General features: G+C 42.7%; 1 protein-coding gene across 1 annotated transcript; it reads right to left on the bottom strand.

The window, feature by feature from the left end:
* Nucleotides 1-11,831: 11,831 nt before the first annotated feature.
* CLDN4 (claudin 4) lies at nt 11,832-13,556 on the bottom strand. Its single transcript, XM_069945305.1, has one exon. The coding sequence runs from the start codon at nt 13,458-13,460 to the stop codon at nt 12,831-12,833; it is 630 nt and encodes a 209-aa protein (XP_069801406.1). The 5' UTR covers nt 13,461-13,556; the 3' UTR covers nt 11,832-12,830.
* Between the last annotated feature and the right edge of the window lie 86 nt (nt 13,557-13,642).

Below are 13,642 nucleotides of genomic sequence, written 5' to 3'. Positions count from 1 at the left end.
CTGTAATTGTGCGGCGGTATTTTTGGTGGTTCATGCGTACGCTGGAAAGTATAGGATATACGGCTGCACAGTGCACACTATGTATGAATCTACGGCCCGATCGTAAACGGACCCGTAAAAAATGAACAAGACCATTGTTTGCGGCTGGACATGCGGCCGAGGATTGACAGGCGGTCCGTAAGGAGTACTTCAAATAGCCGGCAATGATGCCGAATGCCGATGCCTCTAATAGTTAATATATTAAATTAATAAAACACATTCTTGTTGTAATAAAGTGCCTTTCGTTGGTCAATAATTTAATTCTAACGAATCCATCATTTTGCAATTAAATATACTGTTAAAATAAATAGATATATAAATAAATGTATATTTATCTATATATTTATTTTTTGACAGTATATTTAATTGCACAATGATGGATTCGTTAGAATTAAATTATTGACCAACGAAACTGAATTTATTTCAACGAAAATGTGTTTTATTAATTAAATATTAATTAGTACAGGAAGCTCCATAAGCCGTTAATTCATATGCCGGCAATAGAGCATTCTGTACTAATCATCACTTTACTTTAATGAAAACATCAAATGTTTCTTCTAATTATGTTATCACAATAGCATTATTAGAAGAAACATTTAGAATTATATGTGCGCTCAGCTGATTGGCTGATCGGCTCAGCGCACATATAATTAGCGGGTCCGCAGCACAGTGACTTCATTGTGCTGCGGACCAGCGAAGAGACAACATCGGGGTGAGTATAGAGCTCTCCCCACCCCCTCCCCAGCACTGCACCCCTCCCAGCAAGGAAGGGGGGGTCAGTTAACCCCTTTCTTGCTGGGATGGGTGCAGTCTGACATCAGTCTGGCCCCCAAGGGGTTAAGGGGGATGCAATACATCCTCCCTTAACCCCTTGGGGGCCAGACTGTAAGCAGCGATCTGTAAAGATGCTGCATACTGTAAGGAGCACAACACCGCTCACAATGATGGGTGTTGTGCTCCTGTTTGTGTGTTTTGTGTGTTTCTCCCTTTTTGTTTTTCAGATATCGGTATCCTGTGGATTACGTCGGATTCCGTGGACTACGTCGATGACCAGCGTTTTTTTAATGTTTTTTTTTAATAAAATGGTCAATGAGGGGTGTGGGGGTGTTTTTATTTGAATAAAAAAAATTTTTAACTTGTGTCTTGTCTTTATTTCTTTACTTTATAGACTTAGTAGTGGAAGCTGTCTAATAGACGGAATCCATTACTAAGTTGGGGCCTAGTGTTAGCCGGTATAAAATGGCTAACACTAACCCCCTATTATTACCCCAGTACCCAATGCCACCAGGGGTACTGGGAAGAGCCGGGTGCCAGTGGTCCCGGAGCGTCAAAATTGGCGCTCCTGGACCGGGCGGCAGCAGGCTGGTAATATTTAGGCTGGGGAGGGCCTAAACCAATGGCTGTTCCCACCCTGGTGTTAGCAGGCTGCTGTCGTTTGGTTTTTAACCCGGCTGGTTATAAAAATAGGGGGGACCCTATGCGTTTTTTTTTTTAATTATTTATTTAAAAAAAAAACGCATAGGGTCCCCCCTATTTTTATAACCAGCCGGGTTAAAAACCAAACGACAGCAGCCTGGTAACACCAGGGTGGGAAGAGCCATTGTTTTAGGCCCTCCCCAGCCTAAATCTTACCAGCCTGCTGCCGCCTGGTCCAGGAGCGCCAATTTTGACGCTCCGGGACCACTGGCACCCGGCTCTTCCCAGTACCCCTGGTGGCATTGGGTACTGGGGTAATAATAGGGGGTTAGTGTTAGCCATTTTATACCGGCTAACACTAGGCCCCAACTTAGTAATGGATTCCGTCTATTAGACGGCTTCCACTACTAAGTCTATAAAGTAAAGAAATAAAGAGAAGACACAAGTTAAAAAAAATTTTATTCAAATAAAAACACCCCCACACCCCTCATTGATCATTTTATTAAAAAAAAAACATTAAAAAAACCGCTGGTCATCGACGTAGTCCACGTAATCCGACGTAATCCACAGGATACCGATATCTGAAAAACAAAAAGGGAGAAACACACAAAAAACACACAAACAGGAGCACAACACCCATCATTGTGAGCGGTGTTGTGCTCCTTACAGTATGCAGCATCTTTACAGATCGCTGCTTACAGTCTGGCCCCCAAGGGGTTAAGGGAGGATGTACTGCATCCCCCTTAACCCCTTGGGGGCCAGACTGATGTCAGACTGCACCCATCCCAGCAAGGAAGGGGTTAACTGACCCCCCCTTCCTTGCTGGGAGGGGTGCAGTGCTGGGGAGGGGGTGGGGAGAGCTGTATACTCACCCCGATGTGTCCTCTTCTCTGGTCCGCAGCACAATGAAGTCACTGTACTGCGGACCGGCTCATTATATGTGCGCTGAGCCGATCAGCCAATCAGCTGAGCGCACATATAATTCTAAATGTTTCCTCTAATAATGCTATTGTGATAACATAATTAGAAGAAACATTTGATGTTTTCATTAAAGTAAAGTGATGATTAGTACAGAAAGCTCTATTGCCGGCATATGAATTAACGGCTTATGGAGCTTCCTGTACTAATTAATATTTAATTAATAAAACACAATTTCGTTGAAATAAATTCAGTTTCGTTGGTCAATAATTTAATTCTAACAAATCCATCATTGTGCAATTAAATATACTGTCAAAAAATAAATATATATATAAATATACATTTATTTATATATCTATTTATTTTAACAGTATATTTAATTGCAAAATGATGGATTAGTTTAAATTTAAATATTGAACAACGAAAGGCACTTTATTACAACGAAAATGTGTTTTATTAATTCAATAGATTAACCATGAGAGACATCGGCATACTGCAGAGGATCCCAAACCCCGGTAATAGCGATTCATGTAAACTGTTTCCCTGCTTTCCCAGATGCATCCAGAGGTGTTTGCATCACTTTCTTAACATTTTATTTGTTATTTTTAGTTGAACCAGATTTCAAAGTAAATGACCGTATGTTTTGAGCCGCATATCTATTTTTTCCCACGGCCGGAGTTTCATCCGCACATTTACAGCCGCATAAAAAATACAGCCGCACAGTTACATAGTGTGAACCTAGCCTACAGGAGCACACATATATACGTCCGGGTATCCGGTACATGTGTCCTGGTTTCTCGGGAGGGCCCAACAGCACCAGCACAGATGCCAGGGCCCACTGCAGTCTATGCAGACCCCAGTGTGGGACTGAGGTACCTGTGGCCAACCAATAGAACAGATCATGGGGGGCACCCAAATAAAGAATCCGTCAGAAGTGACGTGCTGACCTGGTCCCACCCCGTACTGATGTATCTGTCACCACAACTCCCAGAATAACAATAACTACAACTCTCAGAATGCCCTACACTTATGAAGCTCTCAGAGAATGCTGGGAGTTGTAGTTTCAGAGGGGACAACCCCTTGAGTTGCCTGCTCATTTGTACTTCAAATCCCAGCACATCCTAAGGGCTGCAGACTGCAGTAGATGCTGGGAGTTGTAGTGTTTGCAGCTGTTGTACTTAGAATGTCCTGGGTGCATTGTTCACTGGCTGCTGTGTGGGGGGGTGAGGGTATATAGCTCTGAATGTGGAAGTGACCCCAGAACAGCAGTAACAGGGGATTCAACAAAGGGCCCTTGATCACTGTTGGGGCACAGGTGGGATACGTGTACTGTATGTGGCTGCACAGGTGGGATACATGTACTGTATGTGGCTGCACAGATGGGATACATGTACTGTATGTGGCTGCACAGGTGGGATACATGTACTGTATATGGCTGCTTGGGGGAGATGAAATAGAAAAACAACCATGCTGCAGGGAGGAGGGGGCACAGTTATTGGCAAAAAAGGCATAAACTTACAATAAAACATCAGCATCACAGAGGGGGGCTCTGTTCTTTCTCTTACACAGTCCACCCTCTATCTTACAACTTCCAGCAGCCTGACAGTCACACTGACAATAAGCACTCACTGTCAGAGCTGCTGTTGCTCCTCTTCACAGTCTTGTCCTTGGCAGCAATAACCCTGCAGGATCCCTTCAGCCCCTGTCATCATATGCTCTCTCATCTCCTCCTCATACAAGGTATGCCGGACAGTGGAGTACAGGAGGGGGAGGGGCTGTCACCAGCAGCCTCTGACAGCATGCATTGCACCTCAGAGCCAACTGCCAAGTATTTGCCTCATCTTGTAGTATTGGCCCATTGTTTGCCTATGGTAAAGTTAACCCTTAGAGGACCGGGCCAATTTAAATTTTTGCATTTTTGTTTTTTCCTCCTTGTGCTAAAAAGGCCATAGCACTTTTTCACCTAGAAACCCACATGAGCCCTTCTTTTTTGTGCCACTAATTGCTATGAAAGGCTAAATTATTTCATAAAGGACACTGCAAAACCAGAAAAAAAATAAAAAGCATTTATTTTATTTGGGGTTTTTTCGTTTTTACGCCACTCGCCCTGGGGTAATACTGACTTGTTATATATGTTGGACTGTGCCAATAGCTGCGCTAATAGCTGCGGTCCCGGGCTACATGCCACACCCGGGACCGCGGCGGATCAGAGCGCGGCTGCCGTGCGGCCCCGCTCTGAACACACGTAGGCGGCCCTGGACGTACAGGTACGTCCAGATTCACCTAAGGGTTAAAGGGGATTTCTTTCAAATCAACTGGTTTTAGAAAGTTATATAGATTTGTATTTACTTCAAATTAAAAGTCTTCCCATACTTATCAGCTGCTGTATGTCCCACAGGAAATGTTGTTTTCTTTTCAGTCTGACACAGTGCTCTCTGCTGCCATGTCTGTCCAACTGTCCAGAGCAGGAGAGGTTTTCTATGGGGATTTGCTGCTGCTCTGGACAGTTTTCTGGACAGAGGTGTTAGCAGACAGCACTGATTCAGACAAGAGAGAACATACCACTTCCTGCAGGACATACAGCAGCTGATGAGTATGGGAAGACTTGAGATTTTTAAATAGAAGTAAATTACAAATCTATAACTTTCTGAAACCAGTTGATTTTAAAGAAAAAGATTTTCGCTGGACAACCCCTTTAATCCGCCTTTGACCATTAGGAAAACACATGTACAAACATTTGACACCCCATAATAACTAATGATATACTGGGAATTGTGAGGTACTGGTTATAGTGTGCACATACTTTATTGAAATAAGGCCATCAAAATATATTGGAGATTCGATGGGAAAAATCCCCCCCCCCCCTTCACATCCCCCAAAATTTTTTCATACAGACTAGCACAGACCAACTGACATTTAAATGGTATTTAAGTGGCCAATGTTGTTTCAACAAATGTCGCATAAATCAAAAGTACAAGCAAGTATCACTGAAAAAACAGCTCCTGTGTTTACAAGATGGACTAGAGACTAGCAGCTCACTGAGAGATCTGGTACATGTTGCCTATACAAGTCTATGGAGATGGGAGGGGTGAGTGGTGAGATTGGAGGGGAAGTGAGTTCAGAGAGAGACAGAGAGACACATAGAGGCAGCCAACTCTTTGTAGTGGATCTCACCTCAGGTCTTGATTCACAACTTTGTCTTGATTCTTTACTACTGCTCTATAATGCTCCCATGCTGCTACTGCTTATTAGTGTGTACTATAAAGACATAAAATTGCAGGATCCCCTGTAAGTGCAGACTATGGAACCTATTATATACAAAGTACATAATGGCAGTCTGGTGACCACCCCCGATGTGGAGGCTCTATGGCCGGTAACTTGTCAGATGGTCGGCGTGACGCCAGTCCTATGGTGGTTGGCCGAGATATAGCTGTGCCAAGTGATGTTATGTTGTGGCGCCAGTGCTGGTGGGGCAAACAGGTATGGTGGCACACCTGCTTTTATTTTAAAGGGCTGGCTATACCTTGTTCCCCTGTGGATAGTGTCCTTCCGGGTTGTTGTGGGGTCCCTTGGGTACTTATCATGGTGGTCCAGAGTGGAATAGTGACCTGTGTACTGTGTGTACTGTGTCGGTGCTTGACAAGGAATCACAGAGTCTCTAGCACACAAAAAAATCTTATGTACTGTACTCTGCAGATACTTGGGGTAGGCAGTAGGTCATACAGCTTTGCCTTGATATAATACTTGACACTTGATAAGACACTTAATACCTTAGGATCCAGATCTGTATTGAGAGTGGAATAGTGGTACAGTTGTGCTAAGTTGCGTGCTGAGAAGTAGGAGAAAGGATCAGAAGAGTAGAGAGGAGGATGTTGAGAGAGTCCCAACCCAAGTAGTTCTGTGCTCTGCCGGGATTTCGGAGGTAGAAATAGAACAATACTTGAGTAGAGAGAGAATACTTGTGCCTGTGTTTTGACTCTTTGGTCTTTGCACCACCTATTGCCCACCAGTGTTGAGTGACCCCAGACCTTGTTACCTGGGATGAGCGGAATGCTGAGGGTTCCCTGCTTACACCCGCGCTGCGAGATAGAGTTCATAGGCTTCTAGCAACTTTGATCTATCCGGATCAGTTCCTTACTTTCCTTATGTATACTGTCCTGCACTGTGTCTCTCCTTGTCCACGGTGTGGGTTAAGATGATCCGTGACTTGTCCTCTCTAGTGAAGGTTTAACACTGCATAGTGTTGAGTAGAGTTACTTGAGAAGAAACTGTTGTTAGTGTCCTGTCTCTACAGAGTCCAACGACAAAAGACCCTACACTTCCTCTACCCATGTGGCTTCCTTCCTACAACCCCTGTAAGGTGTGCTGTGAGTGGGTGAGGAGTGCGTATGTGAAAAGTAAAGAGAGAGATGATAAGTGAGAAAAGGAAAGAACTCTCATTGGCTTACAGATCCATGTGACACACAAACAAACAATAACCCCTTACGTACTACAGCTGTGCAATTACTGAACATACATACTTGCAATAATGACATCTTGTGGTGAAACTCTGGTACTACTGCATCACCACTTACACTCAAAAAGTACAGGCTTTTACAAAGGGTGTAACCAATAGCAACACCCATGGTGGAACACCAGCGCAGATAAGTGTGCTACACACCGCAGTATATCCTGCCTAGTGCAGGAGCTGAAGGGGTTCCACTGGTAATGTTCAGATCTTGGCAGGGAACAGCTGATTAGTATATAGTCTACATTGCTTTAGCTGTCTTTCCATGGAAAGGAAAGAATGAGAAGGAAAGAGGAGAAATCCTCACTGTAGAAAGTAGATCAGAGGAAAGGCTACAAACAGATGCTCCAGGGGGCAGGTGCACTTTGCTAAACTGGCCCTATAAACAGGTTTTGACAAATTCTTTTCCACCCTCATCATCCCTCAGGGTAGACCACAGATCTCATATATTTTTTTTACCTGGAAAGTACTCATATTGACTAGGTGACACATAACAATTCTAGGCTCAGAACTCATGTTTGCAATTTTTCAAACCCCTTTCCAGTATCAGCTTGTCACACTGCAGTTCTCTACTTGCAAATGAATTCAACATTTTTACATATCAGGACGATCTTCTTATAAGTCACAGGTCATAAACAGGATCGCCAACTCTCTAGCACTAGATATTGTCATCTGTACTCTCTGACAATAACATGGACCTAAATAAAGGTATATCTGAAACCAGTTCTCTATTTACCAGGTATTTGAACAATGATTTTTCTTTTTCACTTTCTGAAAAGATATTGGTTATTCAACACTATAATGCATAATGCTACCATTAGATTACTGTATAGTTTCATCTTACACTTACTGTTTTACATACAACTAATAGCTTATTAGTAAATCAGTAAATTCCTTATTAGTAAATTTGGAAATATGATCCCTTTATTATACTACGGGAGGTTACCTTATATTATCTCCTGAGCACCCACAACGTCTCTAATCTCTAATCTAATCTACTTTGCAAATACTTATGAGCAATATGCAGATGTTTTGCATTATTACATATTGTTTTAAATTCTATTCATATAAAAAAATATTATTAGTTTTATTATTTATGATATGAGTCTCCAGATTGGGGTTCACAATATGATCAACACTAAGCCATCTCACTGCTGAAATATTAGGCCACTATCCAAAGTGAAAAGCATGGGTGTACACAAGATTTTCTCATGGGGGATGTCAAAAAACATTCTTTATGAGGCTTAGGTCGAATGCATACTGCACCTCCCCCCATTCTCATAGCTCCTATTACACCTGGATAAGCAGAGAGTGTGGCTGCAGGTTATCAGGGAAAAGGTTTCTGGAGAGAAAAATTAAACTATAGGCCGTATTACCACAGGCTGATATTGTCCTGTGTGATATTTTGCCCTGGGCTCATGGGAAACAGAAAACACAACAACTACGGTATAGTGGATCCATGCAATGTGACCCCGATTGGGTGGTGCTGGAGACGGACAAGGCCCGTAAATACTCCGCACACAGAATGCTGTAAGGATTTGTATTTCAGGTGGTAATCATTTTTTTAAGCCGACTTCATCAGACTCTTTAGAATGGCAATAAGAACAAATTATTATACAGTATGGCTTACTGATATACTTTCCCTAATCCTACAGGACCTAGATAAGGTTGTCACCACCCCAAACATCATACCTCAGTATTAGAAGCTGATCCTCCAGCTCTATCTCTATATGGATGCTCAATCCAAGCGAGCACGCATATACCTCTTATAGTACTTGTAACCTAATTTTGTTGTTTTCTCCTGCCTCTGTATTTTTACTTATAATACATACTGTATGCCTTGCAAAATTATTGTAGAATATTTTTTAGAATTATTATTTCCCTTTTGCAGAATTTGATGAAGGCCAAAATGCCAAAAACATTACATTTGTTGATTGAAAACCTGATTATCCCAACAGCATTTTGTGAGCAGAATACTTCTTTTTCAGGGAATCTAGTTGAAGATGTTATCCAGGACTTTTCAGTAAAGTAGCATTGCATTGACTTCTGTGGGTGTTGTATGTTCATTTATACTTTGTAGCTCTTGTTGTGTTCTCAGGCTCAGTCACATGACTACTCTGCCAGTGTTTTCTTTACTTCATGTGTGTTTTCTGTCCCTCCCATTGGCTGGCTGGAATTCCACATTGATTTTAGCCCTGCCCCTGTAGGTGGAGCTTATATTGGAGCTCAGTAGAAGCTGTAGCAGAAAGGACAGCATGGAGGATAGCAGGGTCTGATAGCTACCTTGCTGGAGTCCAACAAGACAACAAGCCTACCCACTGGGCTACAAGGTAGTTACCAGCCCCTGCTCTCCATGTCTTGCTGCCATTTCTGCTACAACTTCTACTAAGCTCCAATATTAGTTCCGCCTGAAGGGGCAGGGCTAAAATTATTGTGAAATTCCAGCCAATGAGAGGAACACCTGCCCCACCCACCTGATGACTCCACCTGCCATCATGTTCAGTGGAAGGAACAGGAAACAGATATTAAACATGATATCACAGCAAGTAATCACAAGCAGAGTGGTCATGTGACGGAGCCTGAGAACACAACAAGAGGTAGAATAATAGAAAAAAAAAGTGAAAGTGTATATGGAATATACAACACCCACAATAGTCAATGCAGTGTTAGTTTATTGAAAAGACCTGGACAATCCCTTTAAACCCCTGGCACTGAGCATCAGAATCATGGATTTCCATTGCCACCAGGCTCACTTTAGACAAGTATCAGTGTATTAGAGTGCCCAGGCAATCAGACCTCTGTTTCAGTCTCCAATTCTAGTGTTTACTGGGTTTATAAAAGTCAGGCCCTTGGGTCATGCATGTAGTTTTTAGTTCTTGTATGTACGACTTATGTAAGACTACATATGTCCCATAGTGTTTAACTGTATCGAAGTCCTAAGTGCTTGGGATACTGTTGAAAGGGGTAAAAAGTGAGCAAGGAGTTAGGGTCCTATTCCACGGGCCGAGGAGGGCCCGATCAACAATGTAAACGAGCGTCGATCTGCTAGATCGCTGCTCGTTTATTGGGCCTATTCCACGGCCTGATGATCGTTGAGCGAGGGCTGCAAGGAGATTGTTACCGATGTCCTTGCAGCATCATACATTACCTGTCCAGGCTTCTTCTCCGCGCTGTCTTCATCCCCGGGTCCCACGCGCTCTATCTGCAGAATGGCTGGTCAGCTGACAGGCCACACTTAGCCAATCACAGGCCGCGGCGGTCCCGGCCTGTGATTGGCTGAGCGCTCCATCAGCTGACTGGCCATTCTGAAGATAGAGTGCGTGGGACCCAGTTATAAAGACAGCGCGGAGAAGAAGCCTGGACAGGTAATGTATGCTGCTGCTTGTCAAATCGTCAGTTGCCCGCTGCGCAGCGCTATTCAACCGTAGCGATGCGCGGTGGGGGAACGATGATTTTAGGTCTGGCCCTAAATGAACGATCAGCCGATGACACGATCATCGGCTGATCGTTCTCTCTATTTCACCGAACTATAATCAGCCGAATCGGGCCAAATGGGGCCGATTATCGTTACTGTGGAATAGGGCCCTTAGTTTTAACTGAGTAACTGCCTTCTTGTATATGACCCTGTGCAATTAGGTAAAGTGTTCAATGATTAAATTATATTATTATATTGAGGGTTTATAGCTATATAACAACACTCATAACACAACAGATACATGGAAGATTTGAAATTTAGGTCTATATATACGGAATAGATATACAACAGCAGTGCAGGCAATCCTCAAGGGTGCCAGTAGCAGGAGATCTGATGCGGATGCCTGTCTTCAATGAGTCAAGAACTTCCGCAACACTCCCAGTTCAGTGAAAAAACAAGTGGCTCATTCCTTCATAAATGGTTGGACATACAGAGGTTCCTCTACGAAGGAATAAACCCTCTGTTTTTTCACTGAACTGGAAGCACTGTGAAAGTTTTCACTCATTTGTAGAATAGATAGATAGATAGATAGATAGATAGATAGATAGATAGATAGATAGATAGATAGATAGATAGATAGATAATAAATATATAGATGATAGATAGACTGGTGAATTTTTTTTTACTATTACAGTCCACAGTATATGGCCTTATGGTTGTTTGTATGACCCTAAAGAGCATTCTTGCACAGAGCCCCATGAGCTATACAACAACTGTACTCCTCTGTGAGAAAAATATTACAGCTAGTCTGCTAAAGTAACTACAATTATGTTGCACCACTAAACACAGCTGACCTATGGTAACTTTTACACGCAAACACATAGGTGAATGACCTTTGTTTAAAGAGTCCTTTGGTGTTAAGCTGACTGTGCAGTGTCCTACTGCTGAGACCCACCAGTGTGATCCACCAAAATCTGTAGGGGATCCAAAAGCAAATGTTCTTGTTTTCCAGCAGGGCTACCAGAAAACATAACATAAAAACTCAAAATAAGTATGATTTATTGGGAGTTTGATCTACTTAACTCTATAGGTAGAATGGATTATTGGCACTCAGAACCCAGAACACTTACCCCACCAGCAACCCCTAAACACACCCTTAGATCTTCTCAACAGAAAAGATAGCATAAAGACCTATTATTTTCTCATTGCCTAATTTTTAATGAGCCTCAAATATTCCCTGGGGCCAGACACGTATGAAAAACATATCATTATTATTTTTATTATTGAGGGAGTGCTATGTATTGTACAATAATGCTAGAACAATACTATAACTTGAGAGATAAAGGGAGAAACGGAGATAATGTCTTATGAGTTTCTATTTGGACTCACAACATAACCTTTGCCTTATGACAAAAAAAAAATCTTCTACAAATACTTAAACCCCCCACCCCACCCCTCCCCAACATGTACACCTAATTCCAAGCATACCTTTTTGTAATGGTCAACATTTGACCATGAATAAATTTCTAGAAGACGTTTTGGTTGAAAGTTAATTTTTTTTTTTTATTTTAGAAACAGTTTTTAGAATCTAAACAGCATAAACATTTCTGAAAACATATAAAAATAATAGGTTAAAAAAAACAGCAATATACATTTATAATTCTTCACTGACATTAGGAGGCATGGTGGTAAAAGCACAGAGAGAGGCATTGTGCACACACAGTGAATTGTGATCACTATTAGTTTTATCAGTAAGGAGAGGGTGAAGGAATCAATAGAGACATATTGGGATATGGCTAATGTACACACCAGCCATGGTATCTATTTTTTAAAATATACATACAAAATCATCCTAAAATGCCAGTTTTCTAATGTACATCTCACATTCTAATTTTGCAAAAAAAAAGCAGAAAACCAGAAGTGCCACTCTGAACTACAACTCCTACCTGGTTTTGATGGGAGTTGCAGTCCAGCCGAAGCACAGGTGGTCTTGCAATATGAAATACTGAAATATTACAACCTCCATTTGATCTCATTATAATAAATCATTATTGCATAAGTCTCAGGTATGTCCCATTATTCCCACCCCTATGTGTTTTGACACTTGAATATTTTCTGCTCCCTGAGTTCCCTTTTCTCATATCACAGACATATTTTGCACCGTTTTCTCGGACTGACCACAGACTAAGCATGGCACACTGCCTGCATGCACCTATGTAGCCCAATATTTGTACAGACCAGTTAACACTTTCCCCCCTTAAACCCCAGTTGCACACCTCCACCCAAGTTACAGTTCAATGTTCTTTTCATTCAGCATCTGATTCAGGAATGACAACGCCCTCTGCTGGACAGGGCAAAAAAAAAAGAGTTCCTCAAATGGGCTTGTGCAATTGTAGCTTGTTTGGGAGCAAAGAAACAACCAAAATGATGGCAGAACTCTCCGGGGTGACCCATGCTACAGTCTGTGTCCATATATCAGGGAAAGAAGAAAAATGATGGATGAATGTCCAATGTCCTTAAGTTCTTTATAGCTAATTAAACGTAGTTGCTGGCTGGTCCAGATCTTGCAGCTGAGTATTTGGCAGAGTAGGGTTTCTGTTCCCTTGGTGGGCAGTTGCAGCACAGCATGGCACCACCCAGGATTAAGAGGGCAGCTGCAGCCCATCCAATGTACAGCGATGCTCCCAGTTCTCTCTTCTGTGCTTCCACCACCAGTGGGTTGTAGAAATCCCTGATGATGTTGTTTGCAGACCAGGAGACGGGGATCAGAGTAAGGATACCAGCCAGGATGACAATAATTCCACTGACAATCATGACCTTGGCTTTTGCGGACTCATCTTCTATGCAGTTGGTGCACTTGCCTCCGACAATGGACAGCATAACTCCCAGGAGAGCCACAACGATGGCAATGACAATCAGGGCTCTGGCCGCTTGAAGATCCTGGGGCAGGGCAAGCATGGAGTCGTAGATCTTGCATTGCATCTGTCCAGTACTTTGCACCACGCAGTTCATCCATAGTCCTTCCCACATGATTTGGGCTACCACAATGTTGTTTCCGATGAAGGCAGTTACTCTCCACATTGGGAGAGCACAACAGACCAGTGTGCCCAGCCAGCCTACGATGGCAAGGGCAATGCCCAGGACTTGCAGACCCAAGGAGGCCATTGCTTGCTTCTTCCTTGCTGTGCTGGAGAATGAGAAGGATGCTGTAGCTAGGCTGATAAGGAGTGTAACTGTGAGGTGTGATCAAAGTAGGCTAGATATATCCCTGACACCCATGGGAGGAGTTTGTCTGCATCAATCCAGTTCTCCATCTCACAGAAACTCACCAGGAGCCATGAAACCAG

The sequence above is a fragment of the Dendropsophus ebraccatus genome, chromosome 11 (assembly GCF_027789765.1).
Source record: "Dendropsophus ebraccatus isolate aDenEbr1 chromosome 11, aDenEbr1.pat, whole genome shotgun sequence".
Taxonomy (NCBI): domain Eukaryota; kingdom Metazoa; phylum Chordata; class Amphibia; order Anura; family Hylidae; genus Dendropsophus; species Dendropsophus ebraccatus.
Note: the sequence above shows the minus strand (reverse complement) of the source record. Positions and strands in the feature narration are given on the sequence as shown.